The sequence below is a fragment of the Phyllostomus discolor genome, chromosome 14, assembly GCF_004126475.2.
Source record: "Phyllostomus discolor isolate MPI-MPIP mPhyDis1 chromosome 14, mPhyDis1.pri.v3, whole genome shotgun sequence".
NCBI lineage: Eukaryota > Metazoa > Chordata > Mammalia > Chiroptera > Phyllostomidae > Phyllostomus > Phyllostomus discolor.
Window position 1 is genome coordinate 29,175,182 of NC_040916.2, and position 23,426 is coordinate 29,198,607.

The 23,426-nt window shown below is 58.0% G+C and overlaps 2 protein-coding genes across 2 annotated transcripts; one reads left to right on the forward strand and one right to left on the reverse strand.

The window, feature by feature from the left end:
* The first annotated feature begins 8,243 nt into the window (after window positions 1-8,243).
* C14H6orf62 (chromosome 14 C6orf62 homolog) lies at window positions 8,244-14,221 on the forward strand. The gene is made up of 5 exons (XM_028503399.2): window positions 8,244-9,682; window positions 10,742-10,918; window positions 11,705-11,827; window positions 12,363-12,497; window positions 13,863-14,221. The coding sequence occupies exons 1-5, from the start codon at window positions 9,554-9,556 to the stop codon at window positions 13,986-13,988; spliced, it is 690 nt and encodes a 229-aa protein (XP_028359200.1). The 5' UTR covers window positions 8,244-9,553; the 3' UTR covers window positions 13,989-14,221.
* Window positions 14,222-17,346: 3,125 nt separating this feature from the next.
* Window positions 17,347-23,331, reverse strand: ACOT13 (acyl-CoA thioesterase 13). Its single transcript, XM_028503415.2, has 3 exons — window positions 22,986-23,331; window positions 18,784-18,968; window positions 17,347-17,508 (listed from the first exon to the last, which is right to left on the reverse strand). Exons 1-3 carry the CDS (start codon window positions 23,061-23,063, stop codon window positions 17,352-17,354), a joined length of 420 nt encoding a protein of 139 aa, XP_028359216.1. The 5' UTR covers window positions 23,064-23,331; the 3' UTR covers window positions 17,347-17,351.
* Window positions 23,332-23,426: the final 95 nt, after the last annotated feature.

Genomic DNA, 23,426 nt, shown 5'->3' on the forward strand with positions numbered 1-23,426 from the left:
AACGCTCTCCACCGTGCAAACGCTCCTGCTCTGTGTTTCTCCGCCTGCCGTGCGTTTTCGTTTCTCCGCGGAGTGAGCTCTTGGCAGCGGGGGTGCTGCGTCCCAGGGCGTTCACAGAACACCGACGCGTCCGTCCGTCCGTCGCCGGTCTCTGAGGCGGGTCTCACGTTCGCCCCTCTGCTCTCTGTGCCCCAGGAGGCTGACCTGGAGGAAACCGATCTGTCTTTGTCCCCAACTTCCACTCAGCTCCCTTGGGAGGCGCAGACTCGGGGCAGCCACAGCACAGGGCGCGGGGCGAGGAAGGAGCCGCAGGCCTCCACTGGGCGGTGGCTGTGTTTCTCTCCCCCAAGCTGGAGGCAGCTCCTCCCCAGGGCTCAGCCCGAGCTCCCTCCCTGGGCCGCAAGCCTGGTGGCCGCCGCTGCCCGTCCCTGGGCAGGACCCCGAGCACACCACTCCAAATACCCCCCTGCGTCAGCTTCCTGGCTGCCCATGTCACGGGCCACCTGGCTGGTGCCCTAACCAATGTGCCCGCCCACCGAGGAGCTCGGGAGAACTTGCTTTCCCAAGCTTTGGAAGATATTGTCCCATCAGACGCTTCTGAGATTTTTACCTAGAAATCGTCCTTTAGTTCTTTCCTTTTCCTGGGCACCAAGGCTATTATTTATCTTTGTTTTTTAAGATTTTATTTATTTATTTTTAGAGAGGGAAGGGAGGGAGATAGAGAGAGAGAGAGAAACATCAATGTGTGGTTGCTGGGGGTCATGGCCTGCAACCCAGGCATGTGCCCTGGCTGGGAATTGAACCTGCGACACTTTGGTTTGCAGCCCAAGCTCAATCCACTGAGCTACGCCAGCCAGGGCTCAGTTATTTACCCTTCGTCACAGACAATGGTTCCCCTTGAACCTCAGTTTCTTAAAGGCCTGTGCACCAGCTTTGACTTAGTCCCTTCAGGCTGCTCTAGCACAGCACTGTGGACACGCACGGGGCGGCTGATACACAGAAGTCTGTTCTCGCAGTGCTGCCTGGGGCTGGGGAGCCCGAGAACCGGTGCCGGCGGGCGTCCTCAGGTGGCAGCAGCGTGAGCAGGTTTGGGGGTCTCTTCTCTAAGGGTGCCGGTCCCGTCCCAGAGGCTCCGCCCGCAGGACCCAGTCACCTTCCAAAGGAGCCACCTCAGGCGGCCACCGCATTGGCCGCCCCGTTCCCGGGTATGACTTCCGGGAGGGGACGCTGTGTGGAGCGAGCATCTGCAGGGGGTCTGCTGTAACCCCCTCCAGGGGGTGCCGGAACCTCTGACAGAGCCGACCCGGTGTGCACCTTTCCCCTGTACATACACGCACACACATGCACACACACATGCGTGTAAACCCCCTCCAGGGGGTGCCGGAACCTCTGACAGAGCCGACCTGGTGTGCACCTTTCCCCTGTACATACACACACATGCACACACACATGCACACATGCCTTTTCACTTACAGGAAGCACTTGCTGGCCTGTCTTTGGTGGCTGCGGGTCGCCAGCATCACTTTCTCCATCAGAAAGCCGTGGGGTGCCCTTCACGCACGCTAACATCGGTCTCCCTCCCCCCACGGGTAGTTTGGAGTGGACTGTTGCCCTCCCCGACAGGTCAGACACGTCCAGTGCACCCTGACTTCTGTCTGCGAGCTCTGTCCAGCCGTGCTGCCGGAGAGGACTTCACCTGCCCCTTTAAGCATCGAGAGGGAAGGCCTTGTGCGGTGACCCCTGTGTTACCCGGTGGCGGGCGGGAGCTCTCAGTCGGAGCTCTCCGCTGGAGAGGGAAGGACACCCCGCTGAGCACTGGGCCTGAGCTCAGGTGAGTGGGCCTGGAGACTGGAGAGGAGAAACCAACGCAGAGCCCCGGCGGGTGCGGCGCAGTGGACTGAGTGCCGGCCTGCAGACCGAAAGGTCACCAGTTCGATTCCCAGTCAGGGCACATGCCTGGGCTGCAGGCCAGGTCCACAACTGAGGGCGGGCCTGTTGATGTTTCTCCCTCTCTTTCTCCCTGCCTCCCCCTCTGTCTAAAAATAAATAAGTCAAATCTCACAAAAAAAAAAAAAGAACTGACATACACCGTTGATCAGCAGATGGGAACCAAGGCAGGGGGCAAGCCGAGTCCTTCAGTAAGGTTTTTTGTTTGTTTTTAAATGAAGTCAGAAGGTTGGATATTTGAATCAACAAAAAGCAGAAAATAAATTTGTGAGTAAGATGAGTTCTAATAACCAATGTATGTTTCTTATGGAAAAAGAGGTTTAAAAAAAGGAATTAGCTTAAAGCAAGATAGTTTCCTTTTTTCCCCAAATATGGTAAAGCTGTACCAGCCACAGATTTAACAGAAGTAAAACAACGGCTGTTATTCGGAAGTCACAGATGCCTTGGTTTGGGTCTTGCTAGGCTTTTAAAGACACAGCAGCTGCCCCTTCTCTCTCCCCGCCGCGTGGCAGACGGAATACTCTCACAGAGCTGGTTACAGGGCTCCGGCCGGGCTGTTTCCGCAGTCAGATCATCGCGACGGGGTGTCTTTCTTACAGATTCACTAAACTCGTTAAGGAAAGAGGAAGAAGGGTCCAAAAGACAGACCCTGTGATTATAACCCACTTTTAATCTAAGTGGAAACTAAATGGATTGTTTCCCTTTCATGCCGCCTTTATGACAGAGTGGTGGCCCAGCTGCAGCGGCCTGCCCTGGTTTCTGACCACGAGTCTGGCCCAGGTGCCGCCGTGGGAGAGGAGTCTCGAGTTCAGCGGCTAGTGACGCGCCGATGCGGGGTCCCTCGGGGGCGGCAGGACCACCGTGCTGTGAACGCCGGCGCTGAGGAACTCAGTGAGGGCTGGATAGGAACTCTGGATCTCTGTAACTTTTCCGTGACTGTGAATTATCCTAGAACACAGCACTGTTATTATTTTTATTGTTTCAGTTTATTTATCGTCTTGAGAGAGAGAGAGAGAGAGAGAGAGAGATGGGGATTTGTTGTTCCACGTGTTGATTGACGTGCTCATTGGCGGAGTCCTGTGTGGGCTCTGGCTGGAGGTTGAACCTGTAGCCCTGGCACATCAGGACGATGTTCTAACCAACCGATCGCCCGAGCCAGGGCTACCTGACCTCTGGAAGGAGACGCCGCCCCTCTCCGACCCCCGGCCTCCACAGCACACTGGCCGGTGGGGTTCCCTCCCCGGCAGCCACAGGGCAGCTGCTCTCCAGGGTCCGCAGTGACCCCCTGGCAGCCTGGCCCATGGCTCTTTCCTGGCTCCTCGTCCTCCCGACCTCTCAGCTGCATTTTTAGAACATGATCTCTCCTCCCCTCAGGGCTCTCTGCCTTAGCGTCCGTCCCACGTGCCAGCGGGGTCTTCTCTACGCGTTGCCTCTGCTTCCTCTTGCCGTCCCGTTGGGGCCTCCCGCCGCTTCCTGGGCTGCCCCTGCTCCCAACCCTCTCACTCGCTGCAGGAGTCCACCCTCCCTGCGCCTTCCTCCCCGCCGGCCTGTGCTCCTTCTGCGCCCTGGGGCACCCCACTGGCCTTGCCCTCCCCGTGCACCTCCCCTCCCGGACAGGCTCCCCTTCCCACCGGTCCTTTTATTCGTCAGCACATTCGTTCTGGAGGTGAGGAAAGCCAAGATGGAGGTGTTGGCGAGTTTGCTTTCTCCGGCGGCTTCTCTCCTCGGCTTGCAGACAGCCACCCACCTTCCCGTGGTGTCCCCATGGGGCCTTTTCTCTGTCCGCACCATCCCTTGTGTATGCCATACATGTATATATCGTCCCCATTCCCTTTTTGATAGGAAGGAAAAACATCCCAAAATATTTCAGTATTCCTAATGGCATTTGCTTCGTCTTTTACAGACCAAGACTATCAGGCAAAGAAAATGGTAGAAGTCCCTTCTCGAACTGTCAGGCAGATTTTTTGGGGGAGCAGGCTGCACGTCCCTGATCCCAAGCACAGAGCCCTCGCCAGCGAGGGAAGTACACCCCCCCCCCCCCCCCCGTGGTGAAGGCTGGTGCTTTGGGCTAGGGCTGTAGGCAAGGGGCTGAGAAACGTCTTTGGATAATACCAGCGGGCATAAAGTGTGACAAGTGGAAAAGAAAAAAGGAAGTTGAGAGAGAGAGAGAAAGGAAGGACGCAGGGGAAGAAAAGAGGTCAAAAAGTAAAGAATCCATGGTGCAGCTAAGACTCAGCTGAATATCCCTTTGGTCCTGACTGTGTTCCAAGTTCAGGGTCAGATAAGTACTGATGTCCACAGGCTCAGCTTGTGTGAAGTTAGGATGAGACTGAAGGAGAAATGAACACACTACCTGTTTGCCCCCCCCCCCCAAAAGGGTAAGCCAAGGCCCCCAAACAGGGCATGTTTCTAGTTTTTATGTCATGTTTGTTTCCGAACACTGCACCAGAACACGTCCTGTGAGTGGTCCCCGCCGGGCTGAGGCGTTGCGTCAGCCCAAGACGACAGAGAGGTAACGCCCACGAGGCAGGAATCTGGAGACCAGGCCCACGGGGCTGCCGCTTCTGGGGTTAAGCTGTGGGGCATCCGAACTAGTTTCCAGGCCTGGCCAGTTGGAGCCTATACTCGTTCTGTGTGCATGCTTGCTGAACTATAGGTCATAAATGTGACCAAACATCAAACCACGTCTCATAAACGTAATAGCATTAATTTAGGGGCAAACTATCTGAGGATTCCTGAAAACCCAGTGCGCTTGCTGACCATAAATATGAGGGAATGGTGAGAAAAACAGATTTTTTTGAGAGAAGAGTGCACGCACCGTGCAGTGAATGTGCTGGGTATGTGTTAAAGGTAGCTTATGGTTCCTTTTAGAATAGTCAAAGACAATTGTTATGTACTTTGCTTTCTTTTCTAAAGTATATTTTATTGATTATAATATTAATTTTCCTAATTTCCCCTCCTTTTATCCCCCTTCTGCCCTGTACCCCCAACCTCCGGCATTCCCTCCCCTTAGTTCATGTCTATGTGTTGCACATACAAGTTCTTTGGCTTCTCTGTTTCCTACATCATTCTTAACCTCTCCCTGTCTAGTTTATGTCCACCAATTATGCTTCTTATTCCCTTTCCACCCCCATTCCTCCCCTCCCTCTCCCCACTGAAAACACTCCATGTGATGTCCATTTCTCTGATTCTGTTCCTGTTCTAGTGTTTGTTTAGTTTCAGTTTTCGGTTTTTTTAGGTTCACTTGATTATAGTTGTGAGTCTGTTGTCATTTTACTGTTCCTAGTTTTTGGTCTTCTTCTATTTATTAGATAAGTCCTTTTAGCATTTCATATAATAAGGGCTTGGTGATGTTGAACAACTTTAACTTTACCTTGTCTGGGAAGCACTTTAACTGCCCTTCCATTCTAAATGATAAGTACTTTGCTGTCGTTCTTATTGTCAAACAAGTATATCCAGGCTGTACAAGCATAGTTTGGGCAGTCACTTCTTAACCTGGAGGGAACGAAGAAGAGCTGTTTTGCCTAGAGGTCGGAAGGTTAACCGTGGAGCCCACTGGACTGTGTTTTCCACAGGGTTGGGGTGGGGGGGAGGGTTGGCACAGAACCTTCCTAACATGTTATTTTATAGAAAATGTAAGCTGCTTCCGCAGAATCTGCATTTCAACCGAGAAAATGCCTTACGGTGTTTCTAACGGTGCAGTTGGAGCCCGCAAAGGGGCAATGAGGCAGGTGTTCCTGGTCAAGAGTCCGTCCCCAGAACCCACTGCCTTGAAGCTGCCGGACTCCGAAGGTGCCGTTTCTAACATGATTAAGTGGACTTCTCCCACGGTTACCGAAGCTAAATGTCAAGTTTGTTCTCTCTGACTTTTAACCGACTCCCACTGAGGAACACCACCGTCGTGGGTTTATAAAGTTCTGCTCCCTCTGGTCATCGTTCCCATTGCACAGCCCTCCCAAGTGGCAGGGAAGATTGAACGAGAAGCGTTCTCCTCCTGCCGGGCACACTGCTGCCACTTTTCCACTCAGCTCATCTCGCTCAGGCCTGCCTGACACAGCCCAGAGCGCAGGGTCCTGGGGCCGGTTCGGCGTGTGGCCACGGTGTCTCCAATTCCGCTGCAGAGCAGCCGAAACAGAAAACCTCATGTTTTACAGTATCTGCTCCAACCTGTTCTTTTCATGATTATTATAGTAGTGTAGTGTAAATTTTTTCCAATGGTTTCTTAGAGGAGACATCAAAAGAAAATGCAAGAAAAAACAGAGAAATTGGACTTGATGAAAATTAAAACTTTTGTGCTACAAAGACTTCCACCAAGAAATTGAAAGGAAAGGCTAACTCCCACAATGGGTGAGAAGATTTGCAAATCATGTATCTGGTAACAGACTTGTAACTAGAATGAAGAATCCCCACACCTCAATAATAAAACACAAGGAACAGGGCTTGCTTAAGGCAAAGATAAGCTTTTAATTAAGGGATTATATGCCTGGGGCCTGACTACTCACCAGGACTTGCCTGCCCAGTTAGGGGTTTATGATCAGATCAACCCATTCTACTTGCCATGGAACCCCCTTTTTTTTGTCCATAAAGGTGTTATACAAACAAACAAACAAACAAACAAATAAACAACTCTCCTTGGTGATGACCATGGAACAAACTTGGTCAGATCAAGCAGAAGTGACCCAGGACTAATTTCATACACATATGTAACGGCCCACAGGACTCTCTCCACATTTCCACGACCTAGGCTTGGAGTCCTGGGGCAGCCCAACAGAAATCACGTTCTGAAGGGAGGGAGAAAAACCCACGCGGCGTGATGGGGTGTTTTTCTCCCAAGCCGCAGCCCTCCAGGCATCTTTGACCTTGTCCACAGCCCGAGGCCCGCCCAGCCTGCCGGCGCACGTGGCTAGGCAGGAACCGAGAGCCACCCGGGACCCGCGGGAGCCACTCCCTGCTGCACGCGGCTTCAATTCCAGGCGGTGCAAATGAGCTCCCCGCCCCGCCCCCACCCGAGACGGCCCATCAGTGGGTTAGAATGACACCTTCACGAAAGGAAACTAGAACCTACGCCCCAACCTCGGGACACCCTCCCCTCTCCTCCTCTACCCTGGCCCCGGCTTCCCTACGCCCCGCCTCCTCCCTGTCGGCGGGCTCAGCCCCGCCTCCCCCCCCGCGGGCGTCGCTGGGGCGATGGAGACCCCGGAAGGGCGGTTTCATCCGGGTGCTTTGCGGGGCGGAGTATGGGGCGTGGCGTGTGACGACAGGAGGTGGGAGGGGCCAACTTCGGGGACCTGGACTTCCGGGCGGAGGGGCGGAGGGAGTGGAAGCTGCCGTATCTCCGCCCCAAGGACGTTCCATACAGGGCAATGGGGGAGTCTTGGTTCTCCAACTCCCCTTTGAGGCGGAAAAGTCGGCCAAGTAACTTCACTTCAAAGGAATCCCACTTTGGGAAATCTTTTTCGTTCCCCCCCTTCTGCTCTCCTCTCCTAGTCTCCTGAAGAAGCGTGACGACCTGCCCGCCCCAGGCTCTCCCCCCTGTTGTCGCGCAGGTGGTGGGGCCCGCGGCGCGCGCAGGCGCAGCGAGCTCGGGCGGCTCCGCCGAGGGCGGGTGACGCAGCGCCGTCGCTGCCATTTTAAGTTGTTTGTTCTGGCTGCTCGTCTCAAACGCGGCTTCCCCGGATCCCGGAGTCGCCGAGGCCGCAGCCGCTTCCGCAGCCACCGGTGGCGGGGAACCAGGCTGTGCCGCCGCGCACGCTCGCTTCCAGCTCGGCGCGAGCCGGAGCCGCCTGGGCCGGGAGGACTCGGAGCAGATGCTTGGACTGAAATAACTTGACTCGCGGTCGACTCGCCGACGGGCCTTAGCGCAGGGCTTCCTCCCCCCCTCCGCGGGACCGCTGCCTGCTGCTCGTCCCCCTCTTTCTCTCTCTCGCCGCCGTCCCGTCCTCCCTTCGTCCCGGGTGCCGAGCCCGACTATGGGTCCCAGGCGGGGGCTGCGTGGCGGTAGCAGCGCGGGCGGCCCGGCCCCAGCGCGCGCCGCAGCGGGGATGGGGGGGCTCCGTTGGCTGCTGGTGTTCTCTTGACATGGCTCCGGCCCGAGCCGCGAGCAGCGCCCCCGCCGCCGCCACTTCCGCCGCCGCCGCCGCTCCGCCCGCGGGCTGCGGCTAGAGGGCCCCCCGCCTGCCCGCGTCGGTCCGCGACCCCGCCCTGCACCATCCACTCGGGAAGCATGGTCTGTTCCACGTGAGCGCGCGCGTCCGGAGTCCGGGAACCCCGTTTCCTTGGGGGGTGGGGTGGGCGTGCTTTAAAAAGTACGTACTGTTAACAGCTGCTTCCTTTTTTCTCGCCGGTCCTTCCCCCTTGCCCCGCCCCGCCTACTCTACCCGGGCGGGAGTTGTTTCCACGATGAAGTGAGAGAAAACCCGAGTGACCCAGTGTCTCCCGTGGTGCGAGTGAGTCGCTGCCGCTGAAGGCAAAGGCTGGGCGTGGGCCTGGGGGGCGGAAGGCAGGTGGCCCCCGGGCGCGGCCTGGATTTGGGAGAAGAACCTGCCCCCTTTGCCTCAGCGGTGCCCGCGGCCTGGGTCGGGGCCGGGTCGTAGGGAAGGCTCCCCGGGGTGTGTGGGACCAACCCCCTGGTGTGCCAGGGGCGCCGCCTGAGCAGAGCCGCAGGGACCGCTCCATCGAGGCCTGTGCCCCTTTCCGTGGCCACCATGGTGCTCCTGGGCAGCAGCCTTCGCAGCCGCCTGAGGGTGAGGATGTGGGCGCCGGGGAAGTTGGAAGTGACTCCGCTGTTTTCCCTCCTGGCTCCTTCGGGCAGCAGCTGCCCGCCCCCGGTATACACTGTAGCTGATCGCAGGGAAACCCTGACCCTCTCCCCGTCCTTCTCGACCGATTTTGCACTGTTCTCTTTGCTCACCTCCAAGTGTAATCAATAACGGCACTGACAGCACAGCAGTAGCGAGACCGGGAGTGACTGGGGATAAGTAGGCGCCGCAGCCATGGGCCGGGCTGGGTGAGACCCCATCGGGCATTTCCGTTTCATTCACCTTCCCTGTTCCGAGGTTTCTGGGAGGTTGTGTTGGTGGGTTTTTTCTTTATTTTTTTCTTTTCTTTTTTTTTTTTGGTACTTGGAAAGCAAAGATCACACTTTCCCTCCCTGTTCCCTCATCACCCCTTTTCTAAAACAGGGTGTGGAGTCCGGATGGATTGCAAGGGTTGACCTGGTGTCGGCTGTGTTTTAGTGCACACTTAGGTCCTGGTCTTCGGCTTCGCGCCTCCCGTAAGGCCTTCGTTTGGCAGTGAAGCCAAATGTATTTTCAAAAAAATTAGTTCAAGTATTTTCTCCGCTTTTATTTCCTCCCCTTCCCCCGCCCCACCCCAAACGTTGTTGTCCAGATATGACTGGGGAGCGCCTTTCATTTCTCGGCCCTGTGATGTGACGGTCTGCGGGTACTGCCAGAAGGCGCAGTTTTGGGTTTCAGTCGTGATTTTGGCCACTCAATCATATTAGCAGGGGAAAAATGACTTGTTTCTGTTGTACTTGAGTCTTAAGAAAAAGTGCCCATAGTTTAGCGACAGTTTCCAAAGGCTTTAGTACCACCTGCATTTGAAAATGGGGGACCCAAACTCCCGGAAGAAACAAGCTCTGAACAGACTCCGTGCTCAGCTTAGGAAGAAGAAAGAGTCTCTAGCTGACCAGTTTGACTTCAAGATGTACATCGCCTTCGTGTTCAAGGAGAAGGTAACGTGGAGTTCACGGGCGTCGGGTAGCACAGGCGGCTGCGTGAGTTCTTGGAACAGTGAGAGGAGTGGCCCGAGGAGTGGCGGGCCCGGTGTCCTCTGCAGGCCTCGTTCCCCTCCTGGGGGGCGTGCTCGGAGTCCAGCGGCGGAGTGGGCTGGGGGGCGCAGGACACGGCTTCAGGTCCACTCCCAGTAGCACGGGGTCGGGGGGGAATGTCGAGTGTCGTAAAACTCGCATTTAACGCTTTATGGCGACTTCCATTTCTGCAGCTCAGAGAACCTCGTCACTGGGTTGAAGGCTTGTCTGACATAAGTAGACCGAATATACCTAAGAGGTTTAGCTTTTTTGGTCTTAGAATTCCACAGTTAAATAGCAAATAACTAGTTGCGAGCTGTCAAGGAGAAGCATGAAGAGACAGTGGTTTTTTCCAGGTTACGGTCACTGGCAGTTTCTCTGTCTTTGGGATGAGATTAGGTTATGAGTATGAGCAAGTACTAGGGCTTGTGCACTTAAGTTGTGAGCTGATCGCAAGTCAGAAAACCAGTCTTGAGTGTGGTGTCTGATTAATGACTGGGGGTTCTCCCGGTTTCTACCCCACTCTGAACCCCTAAGTGGGGGGGTGGGGTGCCCCTTGCTGCCACGGGTGGTATTGCAGGGTGCCTTGGGGGGGCAGTGTGCAGTCAGTCTGTGGGCCTTTTCTTTGACAGTTGAGGTTTTAACTTAGCTGTGGATAGAACCGGTTAAATGAAATTATTTCAGGAGTAAGTCAGTTTTTTTAACCCTGGGGAGTTGGTGTTTGCTTCTCACAGCATTTAAGATAAAGTAAGTACTTGGCTGTGAAACCACCTGGTTAAACATTGTGATAATCGCCTGTTTGGTTGGGGTTGAGGGTGGGGGAGGATGAAAGGATCTGCCTATTGGAAAGTCTGTGTTTTCAGTGCAAAACTCCATTTTTAAGAGTTGTGCGGAGTTGGCGTAAAGGTGCACGACACTGTAAGGTGGCCTGAGCGTTGAGGCGGTGTGCGATCGGTGGATGAACGCACTGTCTCCTCCTTCCAGAAGAAGAAGGCGGCCCTGTTTGAGGCGTCTGAGGTGATCCCGGTCATGACGAACAACTACGAGGAGAGCATCCTGAAAGGCGTGCGCGACTCCAGCTACTCCCTGGAGAGCTCCACGGAGCTCCTGCAGCGGGACGTGGTGCAGCTGCACGCCCCGCGGTACCGCTCCATGAGGAGGGTGAGCCCGGCCGGGCCCGGGGCTGGGGCGGCGAGCTGGGTGTGGTTACGGGGCCAGGGGTCTCTCTAAAAGCCGACCTCAGATAAAACACAGGTGACGTTTCTTCGGTGGCCTCAGTGCTGATAGTGATGTCCATTCCTGCTGCGAGCAGTGTTTTCTACTGCTGTCCGTTGGCTTTCTTTGTGTGGGGGGGGGGGGGGGGGGATAACCTCGTGCCCCTAATAAGAAATGTCACATAGGGGGCACTGTGGTTGCCGGCCTTCCAGGCTCCTGCCCTTCCCTGGAGGCTAACCCTGCATGCTCGCACGGGAGACGCCCAGTTAGCGCTGGGTGGGGGGGAGGGGGGCGGAGGGCTGCCCCGGGGGGTGAGTGGGGTGACGGCGTGCAGTGGTAGCCGAGCGTTTCAGTGGTGACAGGAAGGTGGCGGTTCATGGGAGGAGTTCCAGGGTCCCTCTGCTGAAGTACTTCTGACTTGGAGCAGTGGAAGTAAAGGTACAGAGTCTTAAAAGAAAAAAAAACTGCGCAGAAGCAGCTGCCGCTGGGGAACGGAGGCCCTGACGGGGGGTGCAGTTGCGTGACTGAGCACTCGACAAGACAGGAGTCAGAGATAGGTGCTGAGCCGCTCAGGTTCCGTCAGTCCTGTGACACCCCCTTCTCCGTGGAACCCCACGCAGCGGGCCTTGCGCCCTGGGCGGGGTCCGCAGAGGGACGGCGGGAGGTTCGGCCTGGCCTGCCGGCGCCGGCTGTGGGTGACGCTCCCTGCACTTCCTCTCCGCCCCGCCGCAGGACGTGATCGGCTGTACTCAGGAGATGGACTTCATTCTCTGGCCCCGGAACGACATCGAGAAGATCGTCTGTCTCCTCTTCTCCAGGTGGAAGGAGTCCGACGAGCCCTTCAGGCCTGTCCAGGTACCGTGTTCCCAATCACGGGCGGCGGGGAGCCCCGGGTCAGCGGAAACTCCTGGAACGGGGCCTGACTTAGGAAACGCTTAGTAGAACAAGAAGTTCTGCCAACTTCTCCAGTTCCGTCCACTCCTCTGAGTGCTGTGATGCAGGGGGAGAAAGAGCATTTGGATGATAGACTCTTGAGAATGGGGGGGTTCTCGGCCGCCGGTGGGCTTGCTGTTGTGGCCGGAGGGCGTCTGGTGTGGTGGGTCTCTTCGCTGTGCCCCCCACACTCCTGAGACAGAGTGCGCCCGGCCTGGGACAGACCCCGCTGGGAGGAAGAGACCCCTCGCAGCGGCGGCACCGCCGGCCGTGTGTCCTGACCAGGCCCTGGAGACGTGGCTGGGGTTGCTGAAGGACTGGGCTTGGCCTTCCGGGTTGGAGTTGCTGGCGGCCAGCGTGTTGGACGCTCAGCCGTGTACGCCTGCGTGCGGTGGGTGTTTCATCACAACACGTGACCCGTTTGTGGTCACGTGCACACGCTTGTGTCTCTCACCAGGCTAAGTTTGAGTTTCACCACGGTGACTACGAGAAGCAGTTTCTGCACGTGCTGAGCCGCAAGGACAAGACTGGAATTGTCGTCAACAACCCGACCCAGTCCGTGTTTCTCTTCATCGACAGGCAGCACCTGCAGGTGAGCGCCGGCCCGAGGGGCGTGCCCTGAACGCCGCGGTCACCACGCTGTTTCCCACGCCCCTCCGATGCTGCGTCGGTCTGGAAGGGACTTAGGGAGCCGGGGCAGGTCCCCTGGGCCCCCTGCGAGTGCGGGGAGCCTTCGGAAGGCGCGTGGGCGCTCACAGGCCGACAGCGGGGTCCGAGTGGGAGGCGGCCTTCCTCCTGCACACCCGAGGTGTGTGGGGGCCCGTGACCGGGAGCCTTTCCTGAGAAGCGCCGGCCTGTTTCAAAGGAGATAAAGTCTAAAGGGATGAGGCGTGCACTGCATTCAAAAGGTCCACGTGTTTAGAATCAGCACTTGCAACTTAGGCAGCAATCCAGGTATTCCAAGTTAATTTTTACTTAGAAAACGTCATAAGTAATGTTTACTTACACATTGTGCCTGTGCTGTCCTAAACTGGACTGTCATGACTTGAAGGTTATGACCTTTATCATAACGTGGGGCCGTGGTGAGAGCCGGAGCAAAGGGTGTGTGTGGAGGGGCTGGCTGGAGTCTGGATCCTCCTGCCGACGCAGCCGCCCCTGGACGGAAGCCCCCGACCCGGGCCTGTGGGGGCAGGCTCCTTCCATGGAGCTGAGCACGCGCTGTCTGTGAGGTGGTGGCCGTGGCAGGCACGCGGGTGCGCATGTGCGGGGTCACTCTGTGCCCAGACGGCAGGTGCGCCGAGGCCACCTTGCTCCCTGGGGGACTCGGGAGGCGGGCCTGGCTCGGCTGCCCTTCCCCTCGCCGGAGCGGGTGTGTGTGACCGTACCTGGCACCCTTGTCCCCAGTTGGGTGGCAACATCTGGTGACTTTCTGAAAGTAAGACTTGGAGTTTATCTGGTAGTATTTTAGTTCCTTCCTGGTCTTTTCCTTGAGTGTACGCTTAGGTCTTATCTTTCAAAGGGTAACAGAAACAGGCAGTGTTTCTGGTCCTCCCCTTGCTCCTGCTCTTACCGTGTCTGCTGTCTCCACATACATGTGACCACACCCTCACCGCTTCCGAGCTGTCCCTGGGGAAAGCCTTGGACCCTGGCTTCTTTCGGCAGGTGGCCCGCCTGCCGTGGCTTTGCTGCTGCAGGTCCCCGCCCCTGCAGTTCTCACCCGCGGAGAGTCTGTGCTTGCGGTCTCGCTCACGCGTGGTGGAGTTTCCCTGCGTTCTGTATGGGACAGTCGGGCTCCCGGGGCCCCTGTGGGTGGGACCCGCCGTTCACCCCCTCCCTCGGTGCTGGTCGGCACTGGCCACCAGGGCTCGGCACACTGTGGGAGACCGGCGTTGTGTGGCAGCGGGACGCTCGTGTCACAGTCTTCTCTGCTAAGAACGTTAACCTTTCTCTCCTCCAGACTCCAAAAAACAAAGCTACGATCTTCAAGTTGTGCAGCATCTGCCTCTACCTGCCGCAGGCGCAGCTGACCCACTGGGCGGCCGGCACGGTAGAGGACCACCTCCACCCGTACACGCCCGAGTAGCGCGGCGGGCGGCCGGGCGCGGCGGCCGCCTCTCCTTGTGTTCGCACCGCTTCATTCTGTCCGAGCGTAAAGGAAATGGACTCACGCACAGAACACTATGCATTTTGAAACTTGTTCATCCTGGATTTTTTTAAAAATCATTTGTATCTCAGAACTTTAACAAAATTGGATGTCTCCTGCACGGACTGAGAGAGAGAAGGTGCTCCGCGTCCTCCTGCGCTGTGCCGGCACCTCACCCGTGTGAGGCGGAGGACTCGGCACAGCGGCGTGCTCGCCGTGTCCGGGCGCGCGGGGGCACGCCTCCCGGGGTCGCCCGCTTGTGCTGGGTCTGCCTCTTGGACGTGTGTCATCGACGTTCGGAGGGTGAGAAGTGAAGGTAACAGGCATGACTAGTGTTCCAAAAACTCGATGGCTTTGCTATAGTCACCGTCGCTCCTGAGCACTGTCAGATTCGCTCTGATGACCAGACGTGGCTGCGGAAACAGTGCAGCCACGGGAAAGAAATCTTAAACGAAAAAGCATCTCATTGCCGGCGTCATGCCCCCGTCTGGCCGGGCCGCCTGTCCCCTGGCACGCACACGTGCCCGCGTTTTCCTCCCAGATCTCTTTCCCCGGGCTGCTGTGGGCGAGGGCCGCTGTGGGCGCGGGCGGACCCGCGGGGCGGGGGTGGGGTCGTGGCGGCTGCAGACCCCACGCCGGGCACAGGGCTTTCCTTTTGAGTTTTTGTTTTGTTTTCTGGTTTTAAAGAGATTTTTACAAAAAAAAATTCCAGTGAATTGTGCAAATACTGGTTTCTACACCATTCTAAAGAAAAACTTATGAGGGTTTTTTGGGGTAGAAAAGGCTATTAAAGTTGGCATCTTAAATTGTAAAGACCATTGAGTGCCCGTTACAAAAGCAGAACTCGTTTTGTGCAGTGAACACACGGAAAGACTACTGTAGAGTTTTCTGTTTTGTTTGTTTTGTTTTCCTTTCAGATGAAGAGCTTTGCTCAGGGCGGCACACTGGGTGGGCGTGGCCTGGGCGCGTCTCCTGCGGGCTGAGCTCGGCGCTCACGCTGCTCTCCAACTGCATTCAGCTTCCAGTTGGAATTTGGAAAAATGAAAACCTAAATAAAATAGGTGAAAGTTCCTGACTATTCAGGTGAACACACAAAACTCGAGGTGGTAACTTTTTTTCCTGAGTGTCTGGGTAGGTGTCACTAAAGATCTTAGGGGTTACTACAGTCCATGGTCTAACAATAAATTCAGAAGGAAAACCTGGCCATTTGGTTTGTAATTTCAACGAGAAAGGAATCACGGACGTGTTGCCAGCCTTTAGCAGTTGTCAGCCTGGCTTCATGTCGCCTCGTTTCACAGAAGAGGAAAAACCACTAATCCCAGCACGCTCCCGCACGTTCAGTTCGCAGTGACACTTGGAGTGTCTGCCTCGGCAGGCGCTGTTCTGGGCCCCCGTCTTCGGGTGTCTGAGGACACCTCGTGGGCACCGGGGCTGGCCCTGGGATCGGGCGGGGGGGGATGGGGGGTGGCACATGGGATATACCCACCTGTCCGTCTCCCCAGGGCACAGCAGCTCCTGGCTGCCTGCCGCTGTTGCATTGACACTCGCTCATGTTCAGAGTAGGTGCACGCACTTCAGCAACCGTGGGTTTTGCGTCTTTACTTTAGAGTAAGCGTTGGAAGGCTTTCTAAGGGTGAAGTGGACCCCTCCCATGCACCCTTCGTCCAGCTCCGTTTTCGCCGTCCCTCGCCTGCAGTCTCAGGTGGGTGTCCCTCGGTCAAGCTAGCGGACTCAGGAAAGGTCGCCGTGGTGCACCTGGGTCTCCCCCCACCCCAAAGTGCAGGGTGTCCTGGAGCGCTCTCACGGGTGCCTTCAGCTGCCGGGTCTCTGGCCTCTGGCCTCCCCTAACCTGACCCGGTTCCTTGAGCTTTACCGACCTCGTTTCTGAAGCGGACCGCCCGTTTTTTAAATGCGACTTTTCTGGTGAGATGCCGAGTGTGCGTTGTGGCCACCAGCCTCACACCCTACAGCCTGCCGTGTGGTCTCTGTTCACGTCAGTGCTGGTGGGCCCCAGGTGGGGACCAGTGGGAGAGCCCGCTTTTCACGGCTGCTGCGTCTCCAGGTTTATTTAAAGCAGCTTTGTTTTTTTTGCGGGGGGGGGGGGTGGCTCTTTAATCCTGACATCAGTAACTCTGTGGCGCAGAAATCGAATACTAAGGACGCCACGGGCAGGCCTTGGAGAAATGGACTAAACAACCTGCAACCGTGGTCATTTATTCTCAAGATTTCATTTAGTTTCAGAAGGGAAGGGGAAAAGGGAGAAAAACCTCGATGTGTGAGGGAGACATCCACCAGCTGCTACCTCTCACGTGTCCCCCGCTGGGGTCCTGGCCTGCACCCCAGCAGTGTGTCCTGACTGGGAGTGGACCTGGCCGTGTGTGGGTTCACGGGCGAGCCCGATCCTCTGAGCCGTGCCGGCCGGGGCCAGTCTGTCAGACGCTGCGGCCTGGGAGACTGGGGAGCTGCGTGGCCTCACACCAGGTGCTGGACCAGGTGCTGACAGCGGGCCCGCCCCTAAGAAAACACACCAGGCCCGAGCAAGTCACCAGCACGGCAGACCCTCGCCAGGCTGTCCCTGCGTCTCAGCGTGCTGCGTCCCCGGGAGCTTTCCTGAGGACTGTTTGAGGCCCCACCGCCCCACCCATTTTCCAGCATGGAAAAGGGCCCGTGAATTCTGGAGTTCTATGACCTTGAAACTGAGTTTGAAGAAAATGTAGATGGCATTTTAGAGCTCAGAAGGACCTAAGCTTCTTTAAGGATTGACCGCTCATTTCTATTTCCCCTTCTGCCTGACACTTGAGTCCAGTGTTAAGGGGACCGTCTCACAGCGGCCCTGCTTAGTTCCTGGCTGCGCCCGACTTCTGGGGACCCCGGGCTGAGGGTTTCTCGTCCACGTGATGGAAACCCAGAAGCGCAGAGGCCTGAAGTGAGAAACAAAGGTGCCCCCCGCCCCGCCCCACACCCCACCTGGTCTCCTTGCTCTTAAAGAAGGTGCTTCGAGCCCTGGGAGCCCTGGCTGGCGTAGCTCAGTGGATTGAGTGCAGGCTGCGAACCAAAGTGTCACAGGTTCGATTCCCAGTCAAGGCACATGCCTGGGTTGCAGGCCACGGCCCCCAGCAACCACACATTGATATTTCTCTCTCTCCCTCCTTCCCTCTCTAAAAAGAAATGAATAAATACAAATAAATAAATACACGCATGTAAAAGAAGGTGCTTCTTGACTACTTGCGGCCGTGCTGGTTTATTGGAAGGTTACAGTCCCGCGCACTGGGCGCCCTCGCGGGGTCTCGGGCTGCGCTCCCCTCAGTTCCCCAGGTGCTTCGTGTGCCTGCCCTGCGCCACCAGCTTCCCCGTGGCCTTGCTGGTCAGGTCCACGGAGGCGAAGGCCAGTGTCCTTCCTTGCTTCAGGACGTGCGCCGTGATGACCACGTCTTCTCCGACTTTAGCAGGGGACATGTACCTTGAGAGGGAACAGTCACACACGCACGGTCATTGGCAGTGGTTTCCAAAGGGGAGAAACGCCCCCTCGTGTCGGACTCGCCCTAGTGGGAGTCACGGAGCCTCAGGGAGCCTTCCGTCCCTTCCGGTGGGAGCGCCCGGCCCTGGCCCACACTCGTCCTCACCCCCTAACAGAGGGGGTGGTTTGCCCCCAACCCCTTTTCCCTTGTTTCCCACTTGAGATTTACTGGGAGCTGGCGAAAGGTTTCCTGCCAGTGTTTCAGGTTGGACTCACTCGGAGATGCCTACATGGACTATAAGGGACTAATGTGAGGCCCTCACCATCCTGGTGACAACTGTGCGCACACCTTCAACAGGGGTCCTTCCCGCCTACCTGTAGTCCTGAGTGGTCACCTGCTTGCTTTTGGAGTACCGACAGCACAGCTCTGAGGCCGTGTCCTAGTTCCGTCGACACGCACTCGGGAAGGCCAGACCTGACTCAGACCGCTCTCCGGGGCTGGGGGACAGCAGTGCCTCGGAGGGGGGTGGGGGCAGAGCTGGGTCTGAAGACCGCCCCGGAAGGCCGTGCCGGCAGAGGCAGGGCAGGGCCGCTCCGCAGCAGCAGCAGCAGCTCGGGGGACGCTGTCTCCCCGCGAGCACCGACGTCTCGCCCTGCGATGTGCTCACTGCGCCCTCGGCCTGACTGACTCCCGCAGTCAGGAGGGGCTGGATGTTTCTGACATTCGCCTGATAAAAGACTTAGATTGCTCAGGAACCTAATACCTGCGTTTGCACTGCCTCTGCCAGCCCCCCGCCCCCCACCATTTCTAGGTCGGGTAGCCAGCAAAACCGCTGTCCGGGAGTGAGGCCCTGGGCCCTGCACCCCTCGCCGGTCGGGGCTGGGCAGCACTGCCAGCCTGTGCCAGGGCTGCGTCGTGCGCCTCTGGGCCCGGGGCCCCGCCCCCTGCGGCGCTGCTCCCGCGTGCTGCAGGTGAGCCCACAGAGCGTGTCTGCACACCTGTGGCTACCTTGTCACCAGGAGCTGACGGTGTCTGCGGGAAGGTCTCTCCGCCTTCCCTCTGCACCTCGCTTGGCCTCCCATGCCCTGACCACTCGTCCGGTGTCAGAGACAGTCAGGAGCCACGAGTCTACAGTGGTGGTTCTCCCACCAGCACCCCGGTGGGAGGCGGGTTAGGCCCCGCCCCCTCCGCTTCTCCACTGGGAGGCTGGGAGGCTGGGAGGCCTCAGGGTGGGTCGTGAGGCGCAGGGAGGCTGGGGCTGCGGCTGGACTACCTACGTGATGTTCATGTCCACGCTGACGCCCGGCAGGGCCCTTTCTGTGCAGAGCAGGGCCAGCGTCGAGATGGTGTCCACCAGGGTGGCCGTCAGCCCCCCGTGCAGCGTGCCAAACTTGTTGGTGTGCTCCTCCTCCACCCTCAGCTCGCAGGTCACCTTCCCCGGCGCCGCGGAGACGAGCGTCACCTGCACGTGGAGGAGAGTGGTGGTGAGCACCGCGTGGTGTCAGAAGAGCCCGGACAGCCAGCCCGCCAGAGCCCCGAGGGGCAAACCGAGTCGCCCAGAAGGGGTGACGCAGAGTCAGACGCTGCCCGTCTCCCTCTGCCGGAAGTCGACCAGTGGGGTCTCAGTCAGTGTCCCCTCCTCCGGCGGGCCTCGCACGCTCCCTTGGGGCCTGTCGGCGCTGGTGCACCCGATGGGCTGACTCTCCCTGTGGGGACTGCACCGGCAGAGCCGGCAGCTCCCTGCAGGAGTGAGCAGGGTCACACTGGCAAGAGCTCTCCCCCACACAGGCCCTGCGGCCTTGAACCTGAAGGAGGGGCAGACAGGGTGGGGCTGCCTCGGCCGTCCATCCCGGCTGGGGCAGCAGGGACCCCCAGCTGCCACTGTCCCACCAGGGAGACACCCCTGCAGGGCGGATGGCGGTGAGCCAGGCGGGGGCTGGCTCAGCCGTCCCGACACACACGCTCGGTGACAAGCTCTGGGGTCTCCGCACACCTCGGGGCTCGGGGCTGCCCAGACAGCGGAGTAGCAACGCAGCAGCGTGTCATCGCCGGGGGCGGACACAGGCCCACGCCTGGTCTGGCTCTGAGGCAGGAGAAGTGTGAATTCCCCACCGTTTCCCTTGACACGGGCGCTCGCCCCCAGTGCTGGAAAGAGAGGTTTCCTGGGACGCCGACACTGAGCCCTGCCCCGCGGCATGGCTCCGGTGCGGCCGGGGCCCTGTCTCCCCACCGAGGCCGGCCTTCTGCACTGCCACCGCCTCCGTTTGGACCGAAGACCTTTCCCGCCGCACTCAGCAGACAACGAACAATACATGCGTTCCACAGCAGCGACGAGACGTCCGTATAACGTAGGAGGTGACCGCCCGGGGACACCTGAATGGGTCGCAGGACGGAGATGCCACTGCCTGCCCACTTCCGGTCAGTGCCGTGGGTCCCCCTCATTCTCCACGCACACTCAAACGTGCGCTTGTGCGGGGTCCCCCTTTCTCTTCCATGGGTCCTGGAGATGTGGCCCGTGAGAAAGCAGGCCACATCTCACACACTGCTCTGCAATTCACCCTTCTCCCCCCCACCCCCCCACCGGTGCGCCGGGCCCTTCCTCCAGCTCAGGGCGGCGCCCGGGACAGCTGCGTGGGCTCCCGGCCTCGGCCACACCAGGTGCTTCTCCCACGCTTGCCGCCGTCACGAACGAGGGTGCCTCTGCGTGCGCAGGACTGCCACGTCGGGACGCTGGGTGACGGGGGTATGCCTTCCTAACCAGCCTGCCCGGGTCCCTTCCCGGAGCAGCGAGCAGCAGTGCTCACTCCTGACCACATCCCTCCTCAGCGAAGCACCGGACCCCAGTGCCCACAGCACAGCAGGCCCCACCCCACCCGACCGCGGCCCCAGGTCTGAATCTGCAGAGCTGGGCGGGGAGCCTCCGGCCACGCCCACTGCTGGCTCCGCCTCCTCCGAAAACGGCCTCCGTGCCCCCCCCCCCCCAGCCCCCAGGGTCTCTGGGGCAGCTCTGACTAGTTTCAGGTTCTGACTCATCAGGTTTCAACACCGGGTCACGTAGGGTGACATTCTTTTCCAGATCGTTGCATTCTGACTTTCACTGGACCTTTTACCATAAAAAGATGAGCTCCTGTTAGCAACGCACACTGCGCCTGACCCACAGTGGGCGCTGCCTCAATAAATACGGTCAACGAGGAGTTCTGATTTCACGAAGCCGCACATGCTCCTCCGTTATTAAAGTATTTTTAAAGTCACGACTCCTTCGCAGACAGTGAGTGATTTCTCTCCCAGTTCCGCTGCGGCCGGACACGAGGTCATTTCCACTTTTGACCTTACAGGTGGTATGACCACCAAGACTTGTACTTAGTAAGTTTTTGAGTAAACCTTGCTTTGTCGTTTTCTCGTGTATTTCTTGGACCTAGGCCTTTTCAGTGGCCAGTAATGAACACGGAAACACCCGTTGGCATATTTCGTTGATAAATTTCTAACCACGTCACTGCCCTTTTGTGGTCAACCCAAAAAGAACCTGAGGGGGACAAAGCTGTCTGACACACAAGCAAAGCGGCGCTCTCAGCAGAGACGTTAATGCGCAGGGCTGCTAACCAGAGCCTGAGAGCAGGACTGGTTTTGTTCTCTGCGGAGAAGCCCCGTGTGCCATCTGCACGACCAGCTCCAAGGTCACAACAAGGGCACAGTTCACATTCGGAAAAAACAAAAGCTGCAGTTTTTGTGGCTTTGACCCACAACAAGGTGAGTGATTCGGAGGAGGAGTTGGGTTTTCTCAGCCTCAGCAGCGCTGGCACTCGGCTGGACGGCTTTGCCGTGGGGACGGGGCAGGGACGCTCTCAACCACGTCTAGCCGCTTCCTCCCTGGCCTCGACCCACTGCAAGCCGGGAGTGGCGCTCCAGTTCCCACTGTGACGCCCCGAAATATCTCGGGACAGCCACTGCCAGAAGTCCCATGGGAGCGATCACCCCCAGAGAGAACCCCGGTCCAGGTCGCTATTACCATTACGGTACAATGCATGGTCAGAGGGGCCATGCGCACGGCGAGATGTACAGATCTCCAGGCACCACCCACGCTACCCCTGGCAACTCCGCCCACATGAAACCACCTCCAAGCCCCTCTGAGATCCGAGTTGCTGACGCAGAGCACCCACCATGCCGTCCACCTGTGCAGTCCACAGGGAACTGAGCGCCTGGCACACGGCCACTCTGAACGGAGAGGTGCCGTACATGTAACATGCACCTGCGTTTCAAAGATTAAGTGTGAAAAAGAAATGCTCTTCTGTATTGATTACATGTTAAAAGACTATTTTGGCCCTGGCTGGTGTGGCTCAGCCAACTGAGTGCCGGACTGTAGACCAAAACGTTGCCAGTCCGATTCCTGGTCAGGGCACAAGCCCAGGTGGTGGGCCAGGTCCCCAGTTGGGGGCGTGCAAGAGGCTGATGGATGTTTCTCTCCCTCCTTTCCTCTCTCTCTAAAAATATTTTTTAAAAAAAGACTATTTGGGATCTAATGAGTTACTTAAAATATATCACTACAACTAACTCACCTATTTCTTTTTGCCTTTTAAAGTGTGACTATTATAAAATGTAAACTCCCACATGTGGCTCGCAGCTGTAGCTTGCATCACACGTTTGTTGGACAGCACTGGCCCAGGCTGCACGGCTAACCAACCCTACTTCGCCTTCTGTAAAACCCGACACATTCGGGTTAACAAGTGTATCTCCCTGGAAGGCAAGTTACCACCAATGCCAACGCTAGATATTATTTCCGTTGTTTTCCGAAAAAAACCCTGAGATCGTTAGGGACAGTTACTCACACGTTGCAAATACAGCCTAAAAGTCGAGTTCCAGGAGGGAGACCTTGCTCCAAAGCCTTACATTCTTCGTTTGCAGTCGACTTGTGTTTAAACCCCATTTCCAAATTATTTCCCAATTTCCCAGCACTCTATCCTAATTGCAAGAAAAACAGGCATGAATGCATTGAAACATTTGGGGGGAAAATCCACAAGCTCGCAGGCTGTTAAGTGTGTTACTCGCGCTTATCGACAATGCGTCCTACGGAGCACGTTTCTCTACAGGCAGTGGCGACTGGGAGTGTGGGTTGCTTGGCTCCTGCGCGCCCCGCCACCCGGCTCCTGAGTTGGCTGCCCGGCTCCGGCTGTCCCGCTGTAATAACCCTGCGGGCTGCGGGCGCGCGGGGCAGATACCTGGGCTTCCTCCCGCGCCACAGGCGGGTCGCGCTACTGTCCTTGCTGGCACTAGAACCGAGCGCAGTGCTGTCTCCACGAAGGACACCCGCACTATTTATGGACCATCAGATGGCCTCGTCTGTGCTCTCGACCCCGCACACAGCGGCGCTCCGTGAAGGAGCCGTGACCAAGCTGAACGACGGGCGCAGCGCCGGAATCGAGCGCGAGGCGAGCGCGGTGCCTCCTGCTCCCTTGATCCCAAGCCGCGGCTGCGCCTACAATACCTTTTCCAAAATTCTGTCAAAACCGGGGCTACTGGCGATGGCCTTCAACGCCTCCCGCGCATTCTTGGCCAGGCTCATCCCGGGCAGTCCGCCGGCTCCAGGGCCCGCGCAAGAACGACCTCGGAAGAGCCGGGGACCTAGCGCCTGCTAAACCCACGAGGACGCACAGGACGCCGGAGGCCAGAGGGCAGAGGGCAGAGGTCCGTCCGCGGCGCGCGCCCTGCCGCCCGCGGCCCTCCCGCGCGCGCGCACTGAGGTTCCGCGCCCCGTCGTGACCGCGCACGCGCGCTGTTCTGTCCTCCCCACCCCCGCTCCCCACCCCTCTTCCGCTGCGCGGCTGCGCCGATCGCCTGCCGCAGGCGGGCCGCGTTTCCCCGCCGGACGGTTGATGCGGGGACACAGGGGAGGCGGGACGGGCGCTTGCGCAGAGAGGCGGGGCGG

Bases quoted from the DNA above. Each gene is read 5' to 3' on its own strand.
- C14H6orf62 (XM_028503399.2), top strand. From the start codon at position 9,554: ATGGGGGACCCAAACTCCCGGAAGAAACAAGCTCTGAACAGACTCCGT. The intron at 10,919-11,704 runs GTGAGCCCGGCC...GCCCCGCCGCAG, and splicing joins GGTACCGCTCCATGAGGAGG to GACGTGATCGGCTGTACTCA. The intron at 12,498-13,862 runs GTGAGCGCCGGC...TCTCTCCTCCAG, and splicing joins TCGACAGGCAGCACCTGCAG to ACTCCAAAAAACAAAGCTAC.
- ACOT13 (XM_028503415.2), bottom strand. From the start codon at position 23,063: ATGAGCCTGGCCAAGAATGCGCGGGAGGCGTTGAAGGCCATCGCCAGT. The intron at 18,969-22,985 runs GTATTGTAGGCG...CTCCACGTGCAG, and splicing joins TTGACAGAATTTTGGAAAAG to GTGACGCTCGTCTCCGCGGC. The intron at 17,509-18,783 runs GTAGGTAGTCCA...TTCCCTCTCAAG, and splicing joins AGCGTGGACATGAACATCAC to GTACATGTCCCCTGCTAAAG.